Consider the following 24,966-nt stretch of genomic DNA (forward strand, 5'->3'; position numbering starts at 1 on the left):
TCACAGAGCGGCCTTGTCCGACGTGGGCGTTCTGTGAAATTATTTGTGTCCAGCAGGAGAACACCAGCGCCTAGCTGTGATCACCAGGCCAGGCCCTAGCAACCACAAGGCCAGCTGTGAATGCCAGGCCAGCTCCTGTCTCTTTCCCAAAGGTCAAGCTCAGCCCTAACCCGATGGTGGCAGACGCTGGGAGGGCGGGGCCCTGCCCACAAGACTCACCGCTGTCTCCTTGGTGCCTAGAACGGAGCCTGGTTCACAGGAGGCATCAGAGAAATGCCTTGTGTTTTTACAAGGTCCATGGGGACAGTACAGGCTCAAGAGAAGGGATCCTGTCACTCATGGAGCCGCGCCACAGCCCAAGGGCCCCCTTCCCTCTGTGGGCCTTGGGCTTGGCTTGGACTTTTTCTGCTTTTTGAGTGTGTGTGTGTATATAGTTTTTGTTTTTAATTTTTTTTGGCTGTACCATGCGACTTGCGGGATCTTAGCTCCTCGACCAGGGATCGAACCCGGGCCCCCTGCAGTGGAAGCGTGGAGTCCTAACCACTGGACCCCCAGGGAAGTCCCTGGATTTTTTCTGCTGATGGAGCAGTGTCCCCAGTTAGGGGGTTGGGGAGCACACAGACCCCCACACCCAAGTCTTAAGCAAGGAGGGCTGTGGTCGAATGTGAGGATTAAAGAGTCTCTTGGATGTCGTGGGGGAAGTCAGGCCCTCGGGAGGAGGCTGGGGCTTGGGGTCCAGGTGAGAGAGAATGGGGGCTGCCTATGCAGGAGGCTGTGGGCTGGGAAAAAGTGGATGGATTCCAGGGATATTTTGGTGGCTGTTGGGACATGGGAGGGGCGTACTGAGGTAAAGAGGTGACAGTGATATCCAGGTCTGTGCCTGGGTGATGGGCAGGGGAGCCTCGAGATCTGAGTACAGAAGAGCAAGATGTTGCTGATGTCAGGCTGATGTCAGTCTGGGAGTAGCTGAGTGTGAGCGGGCTTGTAGGATTTGCAGGGCAACTGTCCACGGGGCAGGTGGGAGCAGGAGACAGGGCAGGATTGGAGAGAGATGGGGGGAGAGGCCAGCAAAGAGGTGGCTAGGGAAATCGTGGGAGTGATTAGGATCTCCCAGGACAGCGTGGATGGAGCAGAAACGGTGAGCTTTTGACAGGGCGCTGAGCCCCACAGGCAACACCGCTTACTGAGAACCTATTTTGTGCCACGCTGTGGGGATCTAGCTGTGACCAAGACAGATCAAAAGCCCTGCCCTGGTGGAGTTCACATTCTGTTGAGGAGGGACAAATAACTAGACAACCAGACAAATAACTAGATGACTACCTTAAGCAGCAACATAGACAGTTACGTTAGGTAGTGTTACCAACTAAGAAGAAAAATAAGACAGCAAGAGATGTGGGCAGGAAGTGCCCAGGAGGGTGTGCAGGGGAGGTCCCATGAGAGGATGACATTTGAGTAAACGTGAGGAGGAGGTGAGGGAAGGAGCCATGTGGGTATCTGGAGGGAGAGCCTTCCAGTCAGAGCCAACAGCACATGCAGAGGTCCTGAGTCGGGTATGGGCTGCAACTTCAAGGAACAGGAGGAGGGCAATGTGGTTGGATAGGAGTGAATGATGCTGGAAGAGTAATAGGAGTTGAAATCAAGAGGAAATTTTTTTTTTTTTTAAAGGAAATCAGTCAACATCATTAGTGATTAGGGACATGCAAAACAAAACCACAGTGAGATACCACTTCACAGCCAGTAGGAGATGTGCCGTCTGTCTCTCCTTACTGGTAAGCCAGCTTATCTTTCCCTGACCTCTATTTATTATTTTAGCCTCAGGAAAAATAGGAGGGCAGATGCAATCTTTCAAAGGAGGAAAGTATGTGCAGGCATCTCCTCAGCTGACGAAGAAGAGGAAGAAGAAAGCTGATGCACTATGAGAAGAGGATGGAGGTGGGGGGAGTAGGTGGTAAGACGTACGTACGTTAGTCCGGACTGATCCCATGCTGGCATGACAATATTTTTGGATATGCTGGGTTAAAATGTATTATTAAAATTAAGAGTCCAAGTGTTGGCATGAATGTGGAGAAATTGGAACATTTGTGCATTGCTGGTGGGAATGTAAAATGGTGCAGCCACTGTGGAAAAGAGTCTGGTGGCTTCTCAAAAAGTCAAACATTGTTACCGTATAATCCAGCAATTCTGCTCCTAGGTATATGCCCAAAGGAATTGAAAGCAGGGACTAGAATGAGTACCCGTACACCACGTTCATAGCAGCACTATTCACAAGAGTCAAAAGGTAGAAACAACCCAAGTGTCCATCAACCCATGAGCAGATAAACAAAATGTGACAGAGCCAGAATATGGAATATTATTCAGCCACAAAAGGAATGAAGTACTGAGACATGCACAACGTGGATGAACCTCGAAAACAGGGTCAGTGAAAGAAGCCAGACACAAATGTTCACATATGGTATGATTCTATTTATATGAAATGTCCAGAATAGGTAAGTCCATAGACACAGAAAGCAGATGGTGGTTGCTAGGGGTTAGGGAGAGGAGGAATAGAGTGACTGCTCAAAAGAGTGACAGGGTTTCCTTTGAGGGTGATGAAAACATTTTAAAACTCTAAAGGTGGGATGTCTGTACAACATGTGAGTGTACTAAATGCCACTGAATTGTACATCTTTTTTTTTTTAATATTTATTTATTTTTATTTGGTGGCTCCGGGTCTTAGTTGCAGCAGGTGGGCTCCTTACTTGTGGCTTGCAGGCTCCTTAGTTGTGGCATGTGAACTCTTAGTTGCAGCACGCATATGGGATCTAGTTCCCTGACCAGGGATTGAAACTGGGCCCCCTGCATTGGGAGTGCGGAGTCTTTTTTTTTTATTTTTAATAAATTTATTTATTTATTCATTTATTTAATTTTTGGCTGCATTGGGTCTTTGCTGCTGCACGCGGGTTTTCTCTAGTTGCTGAGAGCAGGGGCTACTCTTTGTTGTGGTGCGCAGGCTTCTCATCGCGGTGGCTTCTCTTGCTGCGGAGCATGGGCTCTAGCCGCGCGGGCTTCAGTAGTTGCAGCTTGCGGGCTCTAGAGCGCAGGCTCAGTAGTTGTGGTGCACGGGCTTAGTTGCTCCGCAGCATGTGGGATCTTCCCGGACCAGGGCTCGAACCCGTGTCCCCTGCATTGGCAGGCGGATTCTTAACCACGGTGCCACCAGGGAAGTCACTGAATTGTATATCTTAAAATGGTGAACTTTTTGTTATGTGAATTTCACCTCAATTAAAAAAAAAAAAAAAGGAAACAGGCTATGCTAACTTTTTGAGAAAATGTCTGATTTTTTTGACCGGCTAGTCCATGCAGACTGAGCAAAATTCAAAAGCTACAAAACAGTACAAAGGTGAACATTTTAATCTCTTCCCAGTGACAACCAAAGAACGTTGCTCACTGTCTGGCTCTACAAGGACTGAGTCATTGGCAACTGCAGTCACTGACCTTCATCACACCCTGACAGGAGTTCAGGGCGGAAGATCAGGAATGAGGCTCTCTCTGTTCGGGGAAAACCGGCAGGACTTCAGATAGATATTTTCAGGACAGATCTTTTATGAGCCTGGATTCTTGCATCTTTCCAAACTAAGGAAAGCACTAAAATCATTAACTGCGGTATCTGTTCCTCGTGACCAGAAGCAAACTTCTCCTGAGATGTGTGATTACACACACCGTTCTCCAAAATCACACATATACTGACCTTCCCCCCACCTTTCCCTCAGAGCTGTCTGAGGCTGTCTCTAGGGCTACAGTCCTCAGTAAATCCCTCAATAAAACCGAAACTCGGGCTTCCCTGGTGGCGCAGTGGTTGAGAATCCGCCTGCCAATGCAGGGGACACGGGTTCGAGCCCTGGTCTGGGAGGATCCCACATGTGGCGGAGCAACTAGGCCCGTGAGCCACAACAACTGAGCCTGCGCGTCTGGAGCCTGTGCTCCGCAACAAGAGAGGCCGCGATAGTGAGAGGCCCACGCACCGCGATGAAGAGTGGCCCCCACTCGCCCCGACTAGAGAAAGCCCTCGCACAGAAACGAAGACCCAACACAGCCAAAACCAAATAAATAAATAAATTAAAAAAACAAAACAAACAAAAAAACCCCGAAACTCACAGCTCTCACGGTGTGCGTTTTTATTTCAGTCAATACCAGCCACCTAGTTATTCTCTCTGGTGCAATTCCAGTTATCAGATTCTTGTCTATTCTTCTAGAACGGTTCTATGCGTTTCCTTGACTTTTTTTTTTAAAGGGGAATAGTTTATTTATTTATTTATTTATGCATTCATGCATGCATGACCTTAGTCCCAGGGACTGAACCTTTGCCCCCTGCAACGGAAGCACAGCGTCCTAACCACTGGACCGCCAGGGAATTCCCCAAAGTTTCCTTGACTTTCTAAAAATGCCTTACATGATATGACAACAGCCATCCATGCTCCCTACAGACAAGCAGACAATGCAGAAAGGGTGACGCAGGAAAATTAGAGAACTCCCTTCTTGGCCCACGGCAAACAGGTTGGTGCTTTTGCTTGGAATATTTGTGTGTGTGGGGGCAGTTGGTTACCTTTGAAAACACGGGTCGCTAACTCCGAGGGTCCACCTGGGGGCACAGGCCCTGGGGAGCGCACACGTGGCTGGCGCAAGGCTGCAAACTCCGTCCCTCCCAGCAGCAGACAAAGGGTCACGGCCCCGACAAACAGTCGCGGCCGCGCCTGCGCAGAACGTTCCTGGGAGCGCGCAGCCTGGCGCCGGGCCCGCCCCCCGGCGCGGCGCGCTGACGTCGCGGTGACGTCACGGCGGAGTCGCCATGGTGGCCCTGAGCGGTCTGGCGTCGGCGCTGGAGTCCTATAGGGGCCGCGACCGCCTGGTGAGGCTGGGGTGGAGCGCGGCTAGAGGTCTCGGAGTCGGGCCAAAGCCCCGAGACCCGGACACTGAGGCCAGAGAGGGAGCGGGGTCACTCAGGATCCCCCAGGGCAGAGGCCCTGTCCCCGAGTAGTGGACATGTAGGTTGTTCCGGCCACCCCATCGTGACTGGACATTTACAGGACCAACCAAATCCTCACGTTTGCACATTGGGATCCGGCCGGATCACTGTAGCTGGGCGTTGTGTGTCCCAAACAATATCGTATGAGGATTTAGGATGTTGCAGGGTCCCCTCTGGCTGGACATTTGGATCCTGAAAAATCCCCTGTAGTCGGGCACTTAGGTTGTTCTGGCCAATTCAACCTGGCTGGACATTTCCATGCCAAACAAATCCATGTCTGGACATGTAGGATCGGACTAGGCCACTGTAGTTGGTCCCTGAGTTGTCCCAAACAATCTCGTATGGGGATTTAAGATTTTGCAGGGCTTTCCCTATGGCTGGATGTTTAGGGTCTGACCACATCCCCTCTGGTTGGGTATTTAGATTGTTCCTTCCAGGCCCCTGAGGTCAGACTCTGAGCTTGTCCCAATCAGTCTCTTACAGGTAGGCATTCAGGTTGTACCAGGGAGTGTACCAGTAGCTGGGCATTCAGGTTCCAACCAAATCCCATATGATTGGGTGTTCAGGTTTTAACAAATGCCCCCGAGCTGGACATTTAAATTGCAGCGTTTTTGCCATTACAAAGGTGCTGAAAAGGAATTACAAGTAAAAATAATATATACAACAACAGGAAAAAGCAACTTCTGAAAAGCAGATGAAATAAAGATATAAGGGTGGTGATGCAGACCCAGTTCCCCGTGCCCCAAATCACCCACTGATTCCCAAATCACCACCGGGTTCCTTCTCACTAAAGTAATAAAAACAAATTATCCTTTTGTCCACTGGGTTGAGGCCTGGTCACCTTCCCAGTCAGCCCAGCCACAGAATTTGGTACAGCCAGGTAGATGCAAATATATTCAATACATTTCCACCTAGCCCTCCTACCTGCTGGGAAAAGGAGGATCCAGGAGGTGGGAAATGGAGGTTTCTTTTTCTTGTCCCCATCACATATGTCTCCAAAGACTGTGCCATTCAGTGACATGAGCCAATACTCTGTTAGTTTCCCAGTGCCTTTTGGACAGTGATGTCATTTGTCTCCATTTATCCCACCTACAAGTATCCTTTTCAACTTTTGGCTTTTACTGGAAGTTTGTTGATTGAGACTCGTCCTTCCACTTGATCTTATGGGGTCCACGGCCAGGTCAGGGGTGATCCAACTCAGTTCTGCATCAGGGCCATGCTGACTGCTTCTGGTTTCCCACAGATCCGAACGCTGGGGTACTGCTGCCAGCTGGTGGGCGGGGTCCTGGTGGAACAATGTCCTGCCAGGTCAGAAGTGGGGACACGCCTGCTGGCACTGTCCTCCCAACTCAGCCACTGCAGGACCGTCCTGCGACTCTTTGATGACGTGGCCATGTTTGTCTACACTAAGCAGTACGGCCTGGGGGCAGAGGTAACAGGGCGCATTGGGCTGAAGGGAGGGGGTGTGGACCCCGGGAAGTCAATGTCTTATGGACTGGTCTTTATAAAGGCAATCATGTGGGCAGTTTATTATTTTTTTCAATTTTACTTTTTTTTTTTTTTGGCCACATTGCACAGCATGTGGGATCTTAGCTCCCTGACCAGGGATGGAACCTGCGCCCCCTGCATTGGAAGTGTGGAGTCTTGACCACTGGACCGCCAGGGAAGTCCCCAATTTTACTTCTTTTGGAGACAATCAGATGTTCTCATTTCAATTTTAATTAAAAAAATTAGCTCATACGTTTGCACATCCGTAAAGACTGCATAATTAAAAAGTCTCTCTCCTTCCTGACCCTCTGGCCGCCAATTTTCCTCTTCAGAGGCAGCCACTGTTGTCAGCTTCTTGTGTTTCCTTTATGAGATCTCCTGCACCTGCACAGGCAAATACACATTGCTGACATAAATAGTTGCATGCCATTTACACTCTTCTGCCACTTGCTTTTTTCACGTAACAGTACAACTTGGAGGTCATTCCATATCAATCCAAAAGAAGCTCCTTCCAGGAATTCCCTGGTGGTCCAGTGGTTAGGACTCCATGCTTTCACTGCCGAGGGCCCAGGTTCCATCCCTGGTCGGGGAACTGAGATCCTAGCAAGCCACATGGTGCAGCCAAAAACAAAAACAAAAAACAAAAGAAGCTCCTTCCTTCCTTCGTTATGGCCACATAGTACACATATATAGCCAGGTGGTGATTTATTTAACTGATCCCCTGTTGGACATGTAGATTAGTTACATCTTGCCGTTACAACAGAACCGCATTATTTCACCAGTGGGTCTAGAGCAGTGTTCCTCATCCGGCCGGGATGGTGGTGTGATCTTGTCCTCCCCAGGGGATGGGCTGAGAAGCTGCCCTGGGCCAGCCTGGCTGAGTCATGCCCCCTTCCTGGGCTGCCCTGCCCCTCCTCACTGCTCTCCAGGGGTCTCCTCTCTGACCCGCTTACTCAGATGCTCCCCCATTCTGCCCCAGTGCCCGTGGCCTGATCATCCCCAATCTCAAGTGTTTCCCTGGACTTTCCTCCTGCTTTGACACCCATCTCTTCGGCTTCCCGTGCATCCCCCCATCTCCTCTGTGAGGACTCCCCTGAGTCCCCCGGCAAGGGGTGGGGGGCTCCCTGCATCTCCTGTGTCCCTTGGCCAGAACAAGAACCTCTTTTGTTGGTCCCCCCCGGCTCCCACCTCCCGCCCCGGTGAGAATCTCCTCCCCAGCATAGGGCCCGGACCTTGCTGCTTCTCAGGAAACACCAGCGGAATGAGCACGTTGGGGTGGGGGTGGGAGGCCCCGTCCTCACGGAGGGGTGAAGTGTGCCAGAACACCCCAGAAGGCTCAGGATGGCGGAGCTGGAGTGGGATTCAGAACCCAGAGGGAGGCAGGATCGCAGCTGGCCAGTAGGAAGGAGGCGGGCAGCGAGCATTGGTGGGGCCTTGGCTGGGAGGGCGGGGTTCCTGGGAAGACAGAGAAGAGGCAGAGGGTATGGCAGGCAGTGAGGATGACGAGGTTAAAGGTAGAGAAGTGAAGGACTTAGCTGGCGACCCGACCAGCTTGGAGGCCTTGAGGGGGCCGGACCCTGAGGGGTGGAGCCCAGGGTAGAGGCTCCGGCAGCCTGGACTGGCCCTGCCTCGCTGGGTGCAGGCAGGGGTTCAGGACTCAGGGTTGGGGGGCATGGGATTTGCAACTCAGCAGCCTGAGGCCCATCCCTGTATGAGACGGGGCAGCTGGCAGCTTCCTCTAAGAGCCTCAGTTTGCCTGTTTGCAGGGGTGGTGACCCCTTTCCGCTTTGGGGGAGGTGACCCAGGCCTTGCAGCGTAGTGCCTGCTGGAACTGGGCACCGGGTGTGTGGCAGCCCACCCGGCCCCCCCGGTCTGCCTGCTCAGGGTTCTCTGTGGGGCTGCCTCCGCTGCTCCCCTCTCAGGGTCCTGTACCAGACACCCACGCACAGGAACTAGGAAGGCTCTGATGCAGGGTGTCCCAACTTGTCCTACGCGGGAATCACCCGGGGACTTAAAAAAAAATTCCTCGTGCTGGGGCCCACCCCAGCCTTGGTGACGCAGAATCCCTGGGGCTGGGGGCTGGTTGTGGCATTTTTGAAACTCCCTGGGGGATTCCACTGAGCGGCTGAGTTGAGACCCGCCACTCCGCTGGGCAACGTTGACCACACTGCTGAGAAATCAGGCCTTTCTTCTCCTGCAGTGCCAGCTACAGGCCAGCCTGCCAGGCCTGGACGTTGCCCTGTGACTGCCACCTGGCATGGCCCGGGCCCCTAACATGGGCAGTGAGTAGGTCTGATCCCAGGCCCATCTCCCCCACCTCTCCCGGTCCCGCAGGAGGAGGCCATCTTTGTCCGCTGCGTGTCTGTCCTGGGCAACCTGGCTGACCAGCTCTACTACCCCTGCGAGCACGTCGCCTGGGCTGCCGACGCCAGAATCCTCCACGTGGAGTCTGCGCCGTGGTGGACGCTGAGCACAGGCCTCTGGGGCCTCTCGCTGCTCCTGGGGATTGCTAGGTGAGCAGCGCTGCCGCCCGCGGGGGGCCGCAAGGGAACACCTGAGACCCCCAGGCGGACGGGAAGACAGGCTGGAGGCGCGGGGGTCTTTGCCTCCTCACCACCTCACTGTATCCGCCCCCTATTGCTGCTGAAACAGATTTCCACAAGCTCGGCGGCTTTAAGCAACACACATTGATCATCTTAACAGTTCTGGAGGTCGGCAGTCCAAAATGGGTCTCACTGGGCTAAAATCAAGGTGTGGGCAGGGCTGAGTTCCTTTCTGGAGGCTCCAGGGGGGAACCTGTCTCCTGGCCTTTTCCAGCTTCTAGAGGCTGCCTGCATCCCTCGGCTCGTGGCCCCGTCCTCCATCTGTTTTTTGTTTTCTGATTTTTCAAAATTTTACTTATTTATTTATTTATTATTTTTGGCTGCGTTGGGTCTTTGTTGCTGCGTACGGGCTTTCTCTAGTTGCGGCGAGCGGGGGCTACTCTTTGTTGCAGTGCGCGGGCTTCTCATTGCGGTGGCTTCTCTTGTTGCAGAGCACGGGCTCTAGGCACGCGGGCTTCCGTAGTTGTGGCTCGCGGGCTTCAGTAGTTGTGGCTCGCGGGCTCTAGAGCGCAGGCTCAGTAGTTGTGGTGCACAGGCTTAGTTGCTCTGCGGCATGTGGGATCTTCCCGGGCCAGGGATCGAACCTGTGCCCCCTGCATTGGCAGGCGGATTCTTAACCACTGCGCCACCAGGGAAGCCTGCGGCTCCTTTCTGATGTCAGCTCCCCTCGCAGCCACAGTGGCTGTCGTGGAGCTGGCCCGTCTCTCTGGGCATGGCCTTCCCCGCGTGATTGGGCTGCCTGGGCTGGGCTCTGGCTGCTCTGAGGCTGCAGTGTCTCCTCAGGCTGCCTTGTGACCTCCGGCCCCAAGAGACTTCCCGTTCCTGCTTAAGGGGCTGCCTTGGTTCCCTTAATTTTTTTTAATAGTCTTTTTCTTGGGGGCAGTTTTAGGTTCACGGCAAAACCGAGCCGAAAGTAGTGTTCCCATATACGTACCCCCTACACACACACAGTCTCCCCTACCGTCCACACGGCACCAGAGCATGACATTTGTTACAATCGATGAACCGACGCTGGCACAGCATAATCACCGCGCGTCCATGGTTTACATCAGGGTTCACTCCCTGTGTTGCCCGTTCTATGAGTTTGGACAAACGTATAATGACATGTATCCACCAGTGAAGTATCATACAGAATATTTTCACTGCCCTAAAAATCCCATTTTTAGGATGAATACGCTCTGCCTGTTATTCCATTCATTTTTAGAGCTTCTGGTTTTCCCCTCATTTCTCTGTATGTGATGTGAGCAAGGGTGTGGGGCTTGGGAAGCATTTAGTGGGTGCTCATCATGACCAGGGGTTCCTAAGACCCCAGGGTGCCGGAGAGTCATGTGGGAGGTTGTTGAAATGTAGGTGCCTGGCCCAGGCTCCCAGAGGTCCTGATTCTTCAGGTCTGGGGGCCCAGGAAGCATCATGTTGCCTGAGTCCCCCCTGGTGGCTCTGATGCAGAGCCGCTGACCTCACTGCAGGTGCTGCCCTCTGTCCCCTCCCCTTAGGGGACATGTCACCTGGATGGGTACACAGTGGCTGGGAAGATGTGATCAGGCCCTGGACGGACCTCTGAGTCAGGAAGTCTGGCTGAGGTCAGCCTTCCAACTGGTGGGACTCGGCACATTCACGTCCCGGCACGCCCCACAGCCCAGGCTGCAGGGTGCAAGGGCTGCGCAGAGCAGCCTGATTGGACACCACAAGGGCCCCCCGAGTCCCCAGGGAGCACTAGAGGATGCCCGTCTGATGGCCGCCGCCTCAGTCTGCAGGCGCCAGCCCTCGGGGCCCAGAAGGTCATCTAGTTTCACCTCACACAGGTCTGGCCAGTGTCCAGGGTGTGTGTATGTGTGGGGAGGGGACAGGCCTGGCACCCACCTGGACCCCATTTCCCTGGTGAGCCAGCCAAGGCGCAGGGAGGGGAACAGCTTTCCCAGGCGAGCTGTGGGCCAGCCTCGGTGTCCTCATCCACAGAGGGGTGGCTTCCCGGCTGGGCCATCACCCCTGCACGTGGCACAGTGTTCTTTTGAGCTGTGGTCCTGGGGCCAGTGGTTCACAGGGGCTGGGCTGGAGCCTGACTGGCCAGGTCAGAAGCACCGGATGCTCCGGAACCTGCAGCCCAAATGGGTGGGGGGCCTGCCTTAGGGATGAGTCCCCAGGAACTTCTGGGGCTCCAGAAGGGCGCGGGACAGATGGAGCCACCCACTGGCGAGGCTGGCAAACTTTACAGGGAACCTGTGGCCACCGCGGCAGGCGGGGAGCCTCCCCTCAGGCCCCTGCGCACCCCACCCGGCTTCCCCAACCCCGTCCTCTGTGGTGTTGCAGGTCCCTGTGGATGGTCCTGAAGCTGAGACAGAGGCTGAGGAGCCCCCTGGCAGCCTTCACCAGGTGCGACGTCCGGGGTTTCGCCCAGCAGACAGGCTGACTTCTTCCTGCAGGCTGGGTCCCCCAGAGGGTCTCCCCAGGCCAGGGAGGTGCTCAGTCACCAGCGATCAGCCCTGCCCTGTGCAGGCCCCGTTGTTGGGGGGGCATGATGTGTGCCACGCCGAGGGGCCTCGCTGCTGCCTCCGGGTGGATGTAGCACTTTTACAGATGGGGAAACTGAGGCTAGCTGGAGGCCCCCTAGGCAGGAAGTGGCGGAGCCAGGACTCCAGGGCTGAGCCTTCACGGCCGTGCCCCCATCAGGGAGGATGATGGGAGATGGAGTCCGTTTGCTGAGGACCAAGGTCAGTCACTGTCTCATCCTGGGAGAGAACACGGGGTAGGGCCACGCCCAGCACAGGCCCAGAAGCTGCCCACCCCCCTGCCCAGCTCCAGGGTTCAGGAGGTCGGAGGTGTGGACCTGAGACTGTCGCTCCCGCTGTGGGCTCCCTCTGGCGAGTGTGACCTGGACGCAGCCCGGCCAGTCCTCCTCCCTCCCCAGCACTCCTTGCCCTGCCCGTGCGGGTGGGTGGGGGGCGCCCGGGCCTTCCCTGAGCGCCACCCCCCTCTGCTCCCACAGCCGGCTGCCCCAGGGCAAGCGGAGGGCCGTGGAGGCCCAGATCCGGTCGGAGGCGCTGACCCTCCTGAGCAACCTGGCTGACCTGGCCAACGCGGTGCACTGGCTGCCCCCGGGCATCCTGTGGGCCGGCCGCTTCCCCCCGTGCCTGGTGGGCCTCCTGGGCACCATCTCCTCGCTCCTCAGCATGTACCAGGCAGTCGGGGCCGGCGGCCAGGCCTACGCCGCCCCCTGACAGACCGGGGAGCCGGAACCCTGACGGCGGCCCTTCCCGCGGAGCAGCGATCGCCAGGGAGGGGCCAGGTCTTTAACTGAGCAGATCAAGGCCAGGTGTGGGGAGCTTGGCCAGAGGATGCGCAGAGCAGCCTGGGGCACGAGCCCCCAGAGGGGCGGGTGTGTGTGGGTGGAGTGGGTAGACCCGGAGACTCGGTGCAGTGGAACAGGCACCCGCAGGCCGGAGTCCTGTATCCAGAAGGCGAGCGGGGGAGCCGGGCTGGGACGGTGAGCGCCAGGTGGGCCTGAAGAAAGTGAAATGAGAATCAATTAAAGGTGGCAGTGCGGGTGCCAGGCCAGGTGTGGGAGCTTATTCCTAACGCCCCGGTCCCCCCTGTCCGCTCACTCACACGCCCTCTCTCCCGGGCGGGCGGGGGTGCCCCTGGGCCTTATTTTAGGGAGGGTGTGCAGGTGCCCCCGTGGGCCTGGGTTCAGCCTCCCGCGGGCCGGAGCCGCAGTGGGAAACCACACTTCCCCGCCCGCCTTCTGGAGCATCCTCGGCCGGTGGTCCCCTCCGACGCTGCCAAGCGCAGCCCGCCGACCCTGAGTGGCCCTCAGCCATGGAGGGCGGTCCTCCCTCCCCGCGGGCTCGGGCACCCCGGCCGGCCGTGGATGCTGCCTCCACCAGGCTGTGCCCGGGCCTCGTGCTCCTGGGCATCGCGGGGTGCCTGTCATGGCCGAAGCATCGCACAGCCACCGCTCGGACCCAGAGCTGCCGTTGTCCGTTCAGGGCTGGTCTGAGCATCTCCGGAGACGCCCGAGGCTCCTGTCTCCCAGCTCGTGGAGAGCATGGCAGGCAGGACAGGACGAGCTTGTTTTCCAGTCTGACGTTTGAGAGGCCACACGCATGTGGCCTCGGTGGGTGGTGGGCGGCCCACATCTGCCCCTCGCTCTTGCCTGTGACCCTCCACCTCTGAGTCCCGGCGGGAAAGCGGAGGGAATGGCGCTCTCCCTCACAACTCAGAAGCACCGGGAAGAGCCAATGAACTGGCCGTGTTTATAGTCCCTAAGGCCTCATGTGCTTTCAACCACATTTTGTTCTTTTACAAAGAAGGTACGTGGCTGGGAAGAGCTGGGGTGGGTGCAGGGACCCCACCTGGACCCTGGCTGGAGCCACTGCCCCATCCAATGAGGGGGGGCTCCTTCTGGGCTAGGGGAGGGGGGAAGAGGAGGGAGGGGGGAAGAGGAGGGAGGGGGAAGAGGAGGGAGGGGGAAAGAGGAGGGAGGGGGAAAGAGGAGGGAGGGGGTCCCTCTTCCCTCTGGTAAAGGGGGGCACGCTTGGCCTTCCCAGCACCCAGGGGCAGCAGCGACATTAGGGTGGGGGTCGGAGCAGCACCTGCTTGTCAGGAGACTCAGTGAGTTAACACCTGGAAGGCAGCGTGTTTGTCAGGGGATCACGTGAACACCTGGATGTGTAACACGGCAGGTCACAGGTGCCCCAGGAGGCTGGCGTACCCCGGGCCTGGGCAGCGGGGCTGGGACGCAGCTGCAGGGCCTCAGGCACAGCTGGGTGGGCTGGTGAGGAGGAACCGGCTGCAACTGTTGTGTGGCCACACCCCCTGCCCCGTGCCCTTCCCTGGGCTGGCAGCTCAGCTGCAGGTTGGGGTGAAGCAAGACAATTCCAGGGGACCGGGCCCCGGCGGATCTCCAGCTGTCATGCAGGACTCGGGGGGCGCACGCTCCGTCAGGGAGCAGGGAGGCTGAGGGGCCCCACCTTGTCGAGGAGGCTGACACCCCAGGACCACAGGGGCGGCCTAAGTGGGAGGGGACCGGCCAGGGCGGGAGGACCTGGCGGCATTCTCCGCACCCTGGCTTCGTCAGCGCTCCCCCGGGGGGCCGCCGTAGCCACCTTGGCACTGGCACTGCCTCCAACTTTGTCCAGATGGAGTCACTGTCCGGGGCTTCCTCAGCGGGAACAGAGCGGGCTACCTGGCCTGGGCGCTGTGGGCAGTCCATGCAACCCCTGGTCTGAGCTGCTGCCCAGCGGGGGGTAAGGTGCTGTCACTCGCCTGGGAGGTGTCCCCGCCTCCCTACATTCCCCGCCCCAGCCTCGGGGCGGGGGGAGCAGTGCGCCCAGCCGGAGAGGTGACAGCGGCGGCGGGCACTGCCGTGGTGTCCTGGGCCCACATGGGAGGGACAGGGCACCACAGTCTGGTTGGCAGGCAGGCCCTGGGCCTGGTGTGCAGGCCTCCTAGTGCAGCAGAGGGCCCGAGGCTCCCCTCCTCCCCGCCCCCCGCCCCGAAAGCACACTGCAGCACCAACCTTTGCGCAGGTGATCCTAAAACAAAACTCCGAAGAACCGCCACTCCGGTCAGCTTATCTCAGACACATTTATTGCTAGAATCAGGTCTTAAGTTCTAGGGCGGTTCCGACATATATCACAGTGAGGAAATGCTGCCATCATTGTAAAAGTAACTGTCGGGTGGACTAAGGTCATGGTCACGATGAACGTGCACAGATCCCACAGAAATAGGAACATCTGCTCGACCCCTAACTTTACAAATAAGACTGAGCTCTACCCAGGAGTGACCTCGGGGTCCTGGTGAGATGTGCCCACGGTGCTGCCCCGCTGCTGGCACCACCAGGAAATCTCCTCGGCTGATATCCACGTGGCCTCGAGCTGCTGATCGCCCGAGGAATCCTCTGGGAGGGTCACAGCGGATCTGTGGGTGGGGCTCGCGGCCCAGCAATGTCCTCTTCACAACAGGACAGGAACTTAAAAGTCAACTTTTCTAAAGTGCTCTGATGCGTCTCAGTACAAAACACAAACACTGATTACAGACGTGGCGCAGATGACCTGGACGTGTCCCGGGGCAGGGAGGCCGCTGCTCTTTGCTGCTCGCTGGTGCCGCAGGCCCTCGGGCAAGGGCGAGGTGGGGGAGGTCCCCAGAGGGGCAGGAAACAGCTTGGGAGAGGTCCGGAACCACTGTCAGTTCCTTGTCACTGCTGGCTGTGTCACCTCGCCGCGGGTGCCCGGGCTCCTGTTCCGCCAGGACTCAGTCTTCCCGCCAACGCTTCGGGAGGTACTGGGCTGTGGGTTCCACTGGGGAGCCTGGGGTGCAGGAAGAGGCTGGAATGCCCCGTCGTTCCCCTCCTCCCCCTGCCTGGTACCCAAGCCTGCACTTGGCCAGAGCTGGAACGTGGGTCTGACCCAGTTGCCACCCTGGGACTGTTCATGGACATGCGACGCCATCCCCGACACCTACAGCCTCGCCTCGAGGCTGGACCGGTGGCCCTCTCCCTCCTCCTGGGTGTTTGCTGACGATAAGCTGCGACAGCTCACTGCATGTGAGGTGCCCGCGAGGCGGCCGTCTGTGCGCTCACTGGCAACTGTCACCACCCAGGCCACATGGGTCCCTCCAGCGTTCCGCCCCACTGCCCTTTGTCCCAGCATCTGCCCATCGGCTCGGGACACCAGCCCTATAGGGACTACCCCCTGGCAGCCCTGGAACAACTGGCCCATCTCATGGGGATGGAGGACCCTCCACCCGGGGCTGGGACCCTAAGGTGTGTGCCAGCCCTGGCTGAAGCTCTGGACTTGGCTTCCTGGGCGCCTGGTATTCGAGAGGGCCACAGAACCACGCTGCCTTGGTGAGGCGCCTTGGGAAAGCACCGAGTTTGACAGGAGCAGGTTTTAAAAACCTCCACCAGATTAAAATGAGCTACGGTCAGTCCCTTCCAGGTCAGCCCCTTTAAGGACGAGTTTCTGCACCTGTAGGACCCGCCAGGCAAGCCATCAGCCAACCTCTCTGGCTGCCCAGCCCTGTGGCCCTGTCCCAGGAGAGCTGTGTGCCACCCCTGGCTGGGCTCATGTCTTGGCCTGGAGGTTCACCATGAACCCACTCATGGAAGTCAATTCTGCCTGATTCTGTGGACAGAGCCAACACCACTGGGCCCCTTCTGGTGCCATCATGACTCGCTCCAGGGTCTCCTGGTGGCCATGGAGCCCAGCCTGGGCCAGCATCTCCTCAGGCCGGGGTCTGGCCTGTTATCATGCTCTAGGTGGAACCACCACAGTTGGTCACTACCTTGGAAACACAGCCTGGAGTTGGTCTCTCTACCCAAACGGGGCGCTACGATGACAGCTCCATGGGTTAGCTTTGGTTCAACCTTCCGTTAAAAACTTTCCTTTTTGTGTTAGAAAAAATAGGTTTAAAAGTTGCCCAGGCACCACTGCTAATCCTACAGAGAGCCTCAAGATGGCAGGCCAGCGCTGCCCCGGCCTGGTGGTGGTTGGCAGAGGCCTACTTGGGAATGGGAGAGGGCCGGGGGGCGCGTCCCCAGAGAGCACGGACGGTGGCGGCACAGGGAGGGGTCTGTACCCCGAGCCACGCCCCCTAGAAGAAGATGACATCTTCCTTGCTGGCTTCTTCCTTGTCGAGTGGTGTGGAGGACAGGGCCACGGGTGGGGAGGATGCCCCCCAGGCCTTGAAGGTGAAGTACTCATTGGGGACATCAGCCGGGACCAGGGTCGAGGCTGGGAGGCAGGAGTCTGGAAGAGAGAGGGGGTGGTGGGTGTCACCAGCTGCCAGGCACCGTGGGTGCCAGGGAGTGGGGGTGGGGTGCGGGCCGGCTCACCTGGGGGGGGTGTGGAGCTGCGCAGGACGGGACTCAGCGAGCGGCGGCTCCGAGAGGCGTTCTCCTCTTTGCCCATGAACTTGTTGAGAAGCAGTGGCTGCTTCAGGTCAAATGAGGCTGGAAGCGGGAGGAAGGTGCCGGCTGGGGCGCTCGGCCTCGCTCCAGGCACAGGAGCGCTCTGCGGACCCGGGCCAGGGCCTCATCCCACTTCTCGCCCACACTTTCCCCAGCGCCCGTTCCCAGGGAGAGACCCCACTCAGACATTAGGCCCCAAATTCAGTGACAAAACCCAGGGCAGACACCCCTGCCCGACCACAGAAGGCCCTGCAGTCATTTAACCTTTGGACGAGAGGCCCTGTGACCCTGCTGTGGTCCTGGGACACAGGCCGTGCGCCCCGGGAATGTCCCAGGGACGCTCCCCCTGGGCCTGCCCTACCGGGGACCACTGGCTGCAGGGTGCTCTGGTGCAAGGGCTGAGTGTGCCGTCGGTGGAGCGAGGCCACCAGCAGAGCTGGCAGCACCTGGGCCAGCGCAGGGCGGGGCTCGGTGGCGGATAGGGAGCGTAGATCACTGCGCAACTTCCTGCCCGACTTCCCGCCCCGGGCGACTAACTGCGCAAAGGTTTCCAAGGCTCGTTTCTGAATCACCAGCACGTTCCCTTGTCCCTGATCCCAGTTTGAGGGCCAAGGCGGGAACAGGAGCTGAGGTTTGATGTTTCCATTTTTTTGCTCTTTGAGATGAAAGACCTCCACATGGGGGGTGGGGGGAGGGGGCAGCCTCAGCTGCATCACCAGCTGTGCCTTGGGGTTTCCTCCCGATGCCCCCTCCAGAGGCGAGGGGCCAGGCGGGCCCTGGGCAAGGTAGGGAAGGGGCTGCCAGGAGGCCCCGACTCACCTGAGCTCTCCGAGCGGTGGGAGCCCCGGCTCTTGCCGCCCTTGTCCTTGCCGCCCTTGGTGGAGGCGGCCAGCTTGGTGGGGATCTGCTGCTGCACGGCCGCCTGCCTCTGGATCTGGTTAGTGGCGCTGAGCAGCTGGATGGGCACGTCGCTCTTGGCTGGCCGACCCTCAGCCAGGGCGCTGTCCCTGCGGGTCACCTCGGGGCGCTCTGCGTACTCAGGCCCGGCACCAGACAGCAACAAGCTCACCCGGGGCCCTGGCGCTTTAGCCAGGGCCGCGGGCCCTTCCAGCCCTTCCCCGTTGAAGCTGGGAGTGTGGCTGGGGGGCTGGGCCTGAAAGAGCGACAGAAGACACCAACGGTGGTTCCTGCGGGAAGCCCTTCCGTGTCCCGCCAAGGAGCCGCGCCCCGCAGATTTGCATGGCGCCGCGGGCCAGCCTCGCCCGCACTCTGCCGGCTCCCGGGTGGGGCGGGGTTTTTGGAGATGGATGGACCTGGCCTGCCTGCCCGCCCAGCTCCCGGGCCAGGGGTGGCTTAACGGAAGCTTCTTAGCTGGGAGGGTCAGATCTGGGCAGAGGCTGACGCTGGCCCGACGGAGCTGCCATTTACCGCCTGTCCCGAAAACAGAGACATACACACCCACGCATGTGCTCACGCACTCACAACTCACAGACGTGCCCGCGCCCGCACGGGCCCAGGACGCACCGCCAGCGCTCACCTCTGCAAGCACCTCGGGCGGCAGCGCCCCGGCCGCCCCGGGCACCGTGCTCTGCTTCTTCACTCTGCGCAGCAGCTCCAGCCGCTCGCGCTCCCGCTCCACGGCGCGCTGGGCTTCGCGCAGCCGCTCCAGGTCGTGCTGGTAGGCCTGGCGCTGGCGCTCCAGCTCCTCGCGCTCCTGGCTCAGCTGCTCCTGCACCCGCAGCGACTCGCTCTCGCGCTGCCGCAGCCGCGCCGCGGCCACGTCCAGCTCCTGGCGCTGGCGCCCCCGCTCGCACTCCCAGCGCTGCTGCTCTAGCCGCAGCTGGCCCTGCAGCTTCTGCACGCCCGCCAGCTCCTCCCGCTGCTTCTCGAAGTTGCGCTGCCGCTCCTGCTCCAGCAGCAGGTTCCCGCGCGTCGACTGCAGCCGGAACTGCTTCTCGCGCTCCTGGATGGCCGCCCTCTGCGTCTCCACGTAGCTGTCCTGCTGGGCGATGACCGCCTGGGGGAAGGGAGGGCCGGTGAGCGGCCGGCTTGAGGAAGAGCCCAGCCTCCCCCCAACCCGGAGAAGGGCACGTGCGGCCTGCCACGCTCCCCGCAAGCCGCGTACCTGGAGGCTGAGGAGCAGCTGGGACAGTGTCTGGATCCGCCGGACGAGCTGCTGAGAGAGGGAGAGGGACGTTGGCGCTCTGCAGGAAGCCCCGCCGGGCGTGCGTGCCGGCCCCGGGGGGACGCACAAGCCCGCGCTTACCTCCGACTCCAGGAGGGCAGGCAGCCGGGGGCTGGGCTCAGCACCTGGTGCCTCCGCCTGTGGAAACACGGCATCACAGCACAGAGAGCTTCTAAGGGCCAATCCAACTCGAGCGGGACCCGCAGTATCGCTAAGGCATCCCCTTAGCACGGGACAGGCCCCTGCCTGCTCGTCTGTCTTGTGCCAGCCTTGGTGTCTGGAAAACGAGGGCGCAGGGTGGGTGCAGGGTGGCCTCCGGGAGGCGCGAGGGCGGCGGGCGGCGGGCGGGCGGGCTGGGCCCGCCGTGTGGGAAGCTCTGAGCCTGGCCCCGGGGGTGGGGTGGGAGGGGGTGGTTGTCGGAAGAGCCCAGGCCTCAGACCTCAGAGGCTCAGAGGTGGCCAGAGGCAGCCGGCCTCCAACTCTGACCCCAGCACTTGGCAAGGGTGGGCCTTCTGAGTCAAAGAGGAGGGAACAGCCAGTGACCTTGGCATCGGGGGGGGGACGGGGGAGGACACCCGTGCAGACTGAAAGCTCGTGGTCCCCGCATGGTGGCTCTCACCTGTTGCTGAGGCCGCCGCCCTGAGCCCGCCCCTCCCCTGCCTCCCGCCCCGCCCTTGCCAGGGCCTGCAGGAGGAACCAGGAGGTTCACCTGGCCACACGTCAATCTGCACATTGACTATTAGTCACCGTCAACCGGGACGACGCTGCTATTTGCCCTGAGACGGAAAAACCAGACAAGCCAAGCACAGGCTGTTCACCCTCACTGACGACAACTGAAAGCACTGGGGCCGACTGTGTGTGGAGCTCGGGAACATCCCAAGGAGGCAGCGTACCGCTTGCGGTGCTTCCTCGGAGGCCCCCGGGGTGTCACCGAGCCTCGAGTCCGGGCTGCCCGCGGGGCCCTGCCAGTCTCGGAGGCTGGGGTTGCTGCTGCAGACGTTCTTCTGAAAACTGCCATCTGAAACCCCAAGCCAGGCGCGTGAGATGCCGCGGGTCCCGAGGGGTCTGCATGCCCTGTTCCCCACCCTGCCCCCATCCTGGGTAGGAATCGTGGCCGGGCTGCTGCCTTCCGACCTGGGCAGAAAGGGCGGCATCTGGGGCGCAGAGACCAGCAGCAGGAACTGGCCTGGGTGCTGCTGTCAGAACGTGACTCACAACCCCTGGAAAGTTCCAGAACCCTGACCCCGGAGAGTTTATAGAAGGTTGAGGGGAATCAGCAGCAGAGATGCTGAACAGTAAACGTCTGGGCTTTGCCAAGGATGCTTTGTGAAGGGAACGTTTTAAGAAACTGCACATCCTCCTGTACCCGCCGACCTCCCGAGGTCCCGAGAAGCCCCAGCCCCGAGAGGAGGTGGCGCCACTCACTCTTGCCGGGGCTGCTGGCGCTGTCGTAGCCCCCGGAGGCCTCCACCCTCCGAGCTGGGGCCGAGGAGCCGCCCCCGTCATCCACCTGGCCGTTGGCGCTGCCCAGCCGCCTGCAGATCAGGCTCTGGATGTCCTCGACTGCGGAAGGAGATGGAGGGGAACCGAGTCACCCTGCGGCCCTGCCGTGGGCATCAGAGCAGGGTGCAGGGACCCGGGCCACGGCCTCGCAGGGTGTCGGTCACCCCCTCTGACTCTGTGCACCCCCTACTGCACCCAGGATGTGCCAATCTGTATCTACACGAGGCCGGACCTCGGGGCGCTCCGGTCCCTGGGCCTGGGGCTGCGCTGGGTCTAGGAGGGAACTCGGTGTGGCCACTGCCTGTGTGCTGACGGTCATACAGGAGGTCAGGGGCCACGGGAGGTGGCCTTGGGGGGGGCAGGGCTGGTCACACAAGGTGCTCGAGGACAGACGGGCTTTGGCCAGGTGAGGAGGTGGGGAGACTACTCCAGGCCGAGGCACAGGACATGAGAGGGTCTCGGGAGCCCAAGAACAGTGGTGACTGGAGGCGTGGGAGGCACGGCCGGAGGGAGCGAGGCCGGGCAGGAGCGCAGTCCCCGCGGGGCCCCTCTGGCCTTTCCACTGCGATGGAAAATTCTGTGTCGCCTGCCGCTCAAACAACAGTGACTGCGCGGCAGGAGGACACGCCCTGGCCTAGCATGGGGCTCAGCAGCTGCGTGGAAGTTTCTAGGAGCTCTGCAAGGACCCTGTCAGCTCCCGGAAGCAGGCCTCTTACGGGCCAGCGCCCTCCCGTGGCTGTGCGGCCAGGAGCCCCTGAAACGACCCACCAAATGTGTGTGTGTGTATTTTTCTGGGGACAGCATCAGTGACCCACTCATCAGAAAAGAGGAACCGTCTCAGCCAATTTGAGACCCCCGGGTCCAGCCCCGGGAGTGTTTGTTGAGTGAAGAGGAGATGGTACTTTAAATCTGCAGCGAGGGGTCTGCACCCGACTGGGTCCAAGGACCTTCCAGCTCTAAGCAGAACAGAGGCAGACAGAATCGTGCCCGGACAGGGCGGCCTGTGGGCCCCACGGGGCTGTGTGCCCAGCCTGGGGTCTCCCGGGAGCCCACCAGGCAGCACAGGGAGGGCGGGCCGGCGCTCAGCGAGGGCTGGAGGCCACTTACTCTCACTCATGGCCGACTTGAGAATCAGCTCCCCCTGCAGGTTCTCGGGGGCGTCCCCTCCCCGGAAGAGGAGGCGAGCCGGGGCGAGGTCCTCGAGGCCGCTCATCTCAGCCATCGCCAGGTAGATGTGCTGCTTCTCGCTGAGGCTCTGGGCGATCTGCTGGTCTTTAATGTTAAGCCGCTCTGCAAAGTGGCGATGGGCGTGGCGGTCGGCCTCCTCTGGGGTGGTTCCCCCCAGGAGCCGGTGTAAGGATGCCTCACAGGGCCAGGCGGGCCTCTGGGAAGCCTGCTGACCCACGCCCTGTCCGGGGCTGGACCTCTCCCTTCGTCCAACATTCCCGACAAGCAGGCAAGGGCGTGGCCCTGTCTCCAGCTTGTTTCCCTCAATTATAAAAATCAAACACGGTGGGGGCATGGGGGAGGACCATAACGGGCTGATTTTTATTAGTTTGGGACAAATTCAGAGCCTTATAAGACTTAGTTTTCTAATCTGCTTACAAGTCTCTGGGTTTTATACTTTTTTTTTTTTGGCCGCACCACAAGGCATGCGGGATCTTAGTTCCCTGACCAGGGGTTGAACCTGGGCCCCCTGCAATGGAAGCATGGAGTCTTAACCACTGGACCACCAGGGAGGTCCCTATACCTTTTTTTTTTGCTGCCATGACTACGACTTATTTTATTAGACTTTCTCACTGGTGATTGCTAGTATAAATATACACATCCCGTTCAGCTAAATTATTGAGCTCTCTTACATTTCAAATAGTTTTCCAGTTGATTCTACAAGATTTCCTAGGCAGATAATCATGTCACCTGCAAAAAATAATTCTGCCACCTCCCTACCAATCGTGATCTCTTACTTCCGCTTCTTCCTTTATTACCCTGGCTGGAACGTCCAGGAGGAAGATACTAATGGTGAGAGTGGGGGGGGTGGGGGGCCCTGCCTCGCTCCTGACTTTGATGGGAGTGTCCCTGATGGTCCAGTGTGAAGGATGAGATTGGCTTTTGGTCCAAGATAATAAAGAAGATCTTGGTGAAGGAAACATCTATTTCGAATTCACTAAGACTCTTGTCAGGAATGGGTGATGAGGAGACGTTCCTGTATGATTCTGTGGTATCCATGGAGATGCATCTGTGCAGGGCATGTATTTTATTACCCTCCGGCAGAAATAAGAGTTAGAACGGGACACACTGGAGAGGAGGTGCACCAGCCCCGAGGGAATGGCGGAGCCCTGACAACGTTGGAACAGCCCTGAGGCTGAGTGGATGGGCCCCTACTTTCTAGATGTTGGCCTTCTACCACTATTTGCCGTGTGGCTGACAGGATCTTGGTGCTCCAGCCTGGTGTCAGGCCTGAGCCTCCGAGGTGGGAGAGCCGAGTTCAGGACATTGGTCCACCAGAGACCTCCCGGCCCTACGTAATATCAATTGGCGAGAGCTCTCCCAGAGATTTCCGTCTCAACGCTAAGACCCAGCTCCACCCAATGGCCAGCAAGCTCTAGTGCTGGATGCCCCATGCCAAACAACTAGCAAGACAGGAACACAGCCCCACCCATTAGCAGCGAGGCTGTTCAAAAATCATACTAAGTTGACAGACACCCCAACACACACCAACAGATGCGGCCCCACCCACCAGAAAGACAAGATCCAGCCCCACCCACCAGAACACAGGTAGGCACCAGTCCCCTCCACCAGGAAGCCTACACAAGCCAGTGAACCAACCTCACCCACTGGGGGCAGACACCAAAAACAACGGGAACTACGAACCTGCAGCCTGTGAAGAGAAGACCCCAAACACAGTTAAGTTAAGCAAAAGGAGAAGACAGAGAAACACACAACAGATGAAGGAGCAAGGTAAAAACCCACCAGCCCAAACAAATGAAGAGGAAATAGGCAGTCTATCTGAAAAAGAATTCAGAGTAATGATAGTAGAAATGATCCAAAATCTTGGAAACAGAATGGAGAAAATACAACAAAAGTTTAAGAAGGACCTAGAAGGACTAAAGAGCAAACAAACAATGATCAACAACACAATAAATGAAATTAAAAATTCTCTAGAAGGATTCAGTAGCAGAATAACTGAGGCAGAAGAACGGATAAGTGACCTGGAAGATAAAATAGTGGAAATAACTACTGCAGAGCAGAATAAACAGAAAAGAATGAAAAGAATTGAGGACAGTCTCAGAGACCTCTGGGACAACATTAAACACAGCAACATTCGAATTATAGGGGTCCCAGAAGAAGAAGAGAAAAAAAGGGATTGAGAAAATATTTGAAGAGATTATAGTTCAAAACTTCCCTAACATGGGAAAGGAAATAGTCAATCAAGTCCAGGAAGCACAGAGAGTCCCATACAGGATAAATCCAAGGAGAAACATGCCAAGACACATATTAATCAAACTATCAAAAATTAAACACAAAGAAAAAATATTAAAAGCAGCAAGGGAAAAGCAACAAATAACATACAAGGGAATCCCCATAAGGTTAACAGCTGATCTTTCAGCAGAAACTCTGCAAGCCAGAAGGGAGTGGCAGGACATATTTAAAGTGATGAAAGGGAAAAACCTACAACCAAGATTACTCTACCCAACAAGGATCTCATTCAGATTCGAGGGAGAAATTAAAACCTTTACAGACAAGCAAAAGTTAAGAGAATTCAGCACCACCAAACCAGCTTTACAACAAATGCTAAAGGAACTTCTCTAGGCAGGAAACATAAGAGAAGAAAAGGACCTACAAAAACAAACCCAAAACAATTAAGAAAATGGTCATAGGAACATACATATTGATAATTACCTTAAACGTAAATGGATTAAATGTGCCAACCAAAAGACACAGACTGGCTGAATGGATACAAGACCTGTATATATGCTGTCTACAAGAGACCCACTTCAGACCTAGGGACGCATACAGACTGAAAGTGAGGGGATGGAAAAAGATATTCCATGCAAATGGAAATCAAAAGAAAGTTGGAGTAGCAATTCTCATGTCAGACAAAACAGACTTTAAAATAAGGACTATTACAAGAGACAAAGAAGGACACTACATAATGATAAAGGGATCAATCCAAGAAGAAAATATAACAATTGTAAATATTTATGCACCCAACATAGGAGCACCTCAATACATAAGGCAAATACTGACAGCCATAAAAAGGGAAATTGACAGTAACACA

The 24,966-nt window shown here is 57.7% G+C and overlaps 2 protein-coding genes across 5 annotated transcripts in view; one reads left to right on the forward strand and one right to left on the reverse strand.

The window, feature by feature from the left end:
- Positions 1 to 4,777: 4,777 nt before the first annotated feature.
- PEX11G (peroxisomal biogenesis factor 11 gamma) lies at positions 4,778 to 12,643 on the forward strand. Its single transcript, XM_082379844.1, has 5 exons — positions 4,778 to 4,885; positions 6,246 to 6,434; positions 8,825 to 9,003; positions 11,401 to 11,463; positions 12,077 to 12,643. The coding sequence occupies exons 1-5, from the start codon at positions 4,826 to 4,828 to the stop codon at positions 12,306 to 12,308; spliced, it is 723 nt and encodes a 240-aa protein (XP_082235970.1). The 5' UTR covers positions 4,778 to 4,825; the 3' UTR covers positions 12,309 to 12,643.
- A 2,014-nt stretch (positions 12,644 to 14,657) lies between these two features.
- The window catches only part of ARHGEF18 (Rho/Rac guanine nucleotide exchange factor 18), a 60,833-nt gene continuing 50,524 nt past the window's right edge, over positions 14,658 to 24,966 (reverse strand). For 2 of the 4 annotated variants that reach the window (XM_082379824.1, XM_082379821.1), the window contains 9 exons: positions 21,795 to 21,977; positions 20,610 to 20,747; positions 20,078 to 20,202; positions 19,266 to 19,322; positions 19,125 to 19,175; positions 18,537 to 19,016; positions 17,819 to 18,152; positions 16,925 to 17,041; positions 14,658 to 16,838 (listed from right to left, as the gene is read on the reverse strand). In XM_082379824.1, the coding sequence (XP_082235950.1) occupies positions 16,684 to 16,838; positions 16,925 to 17,041; positions 17,819 to 18,152; positions 18,537 to 19,016; positions 19,125 to 19,175; positions 19,266 to 19,322; positions 20,078 to 20,202; positions 20,610 to 20,747; positions 21,795 to 21,977 (1,640 nt within the window). In that variant the 3' untranslated portion in view covers positions 14,658 to 16,683. The remainder of the gene's footprint in view (positions 16,839 to 16,924; positions 17,042 to 17,818; positions 18,153 to 18,536; positions 19,017 to 19,124; positions 19,176 to 19,265; positions 19,323 to 20,077; positions 20,203 to 20,609; positions 20,748 to 21,794; positions 21,978 to 24,966) is intronic. The other 2 variants (XM_082379822.1, XM_082379823.1) reach the window with 2 other exon arrangements.

This window comes from Balaenoptera borealis, assembly GCF_965194805.1.
Source record: "Balaenoptera borealis genome assembly, chromosome: 2".
In the NCBI taxonomy this organism is placed as follows: Eukaryota; Metazoa; Chordata; class Mammalia; order Artiodactyla; family Balaenopteridae; genus Balaenoptera; species Balaenoptera borealis.

Coding starts and splice junctions, on each gene's coding strand:
- PEX11G (XM_082379844.1), top strand. CDS start 4,826: ATGGTGGCCCTGAGCGGTCTGGCGTCGGCGCTGGAGTCCTATAGGGGC. Junction 9,004..11,400: donor CTGCTCCTGGGGATTGCTAG/GTGAGCAGCGCT, acceptor GTGGTGTTGCAG/GTCCCTGTGGATGGTCCTGA. Junction 11,464..12,076: donor CCCCTGGCAGCCTTCACCAG/GTGCGACGTCCG, acceptor CTGCTCCCACAG/CCGGCTGCCCCAGGGCAAGC.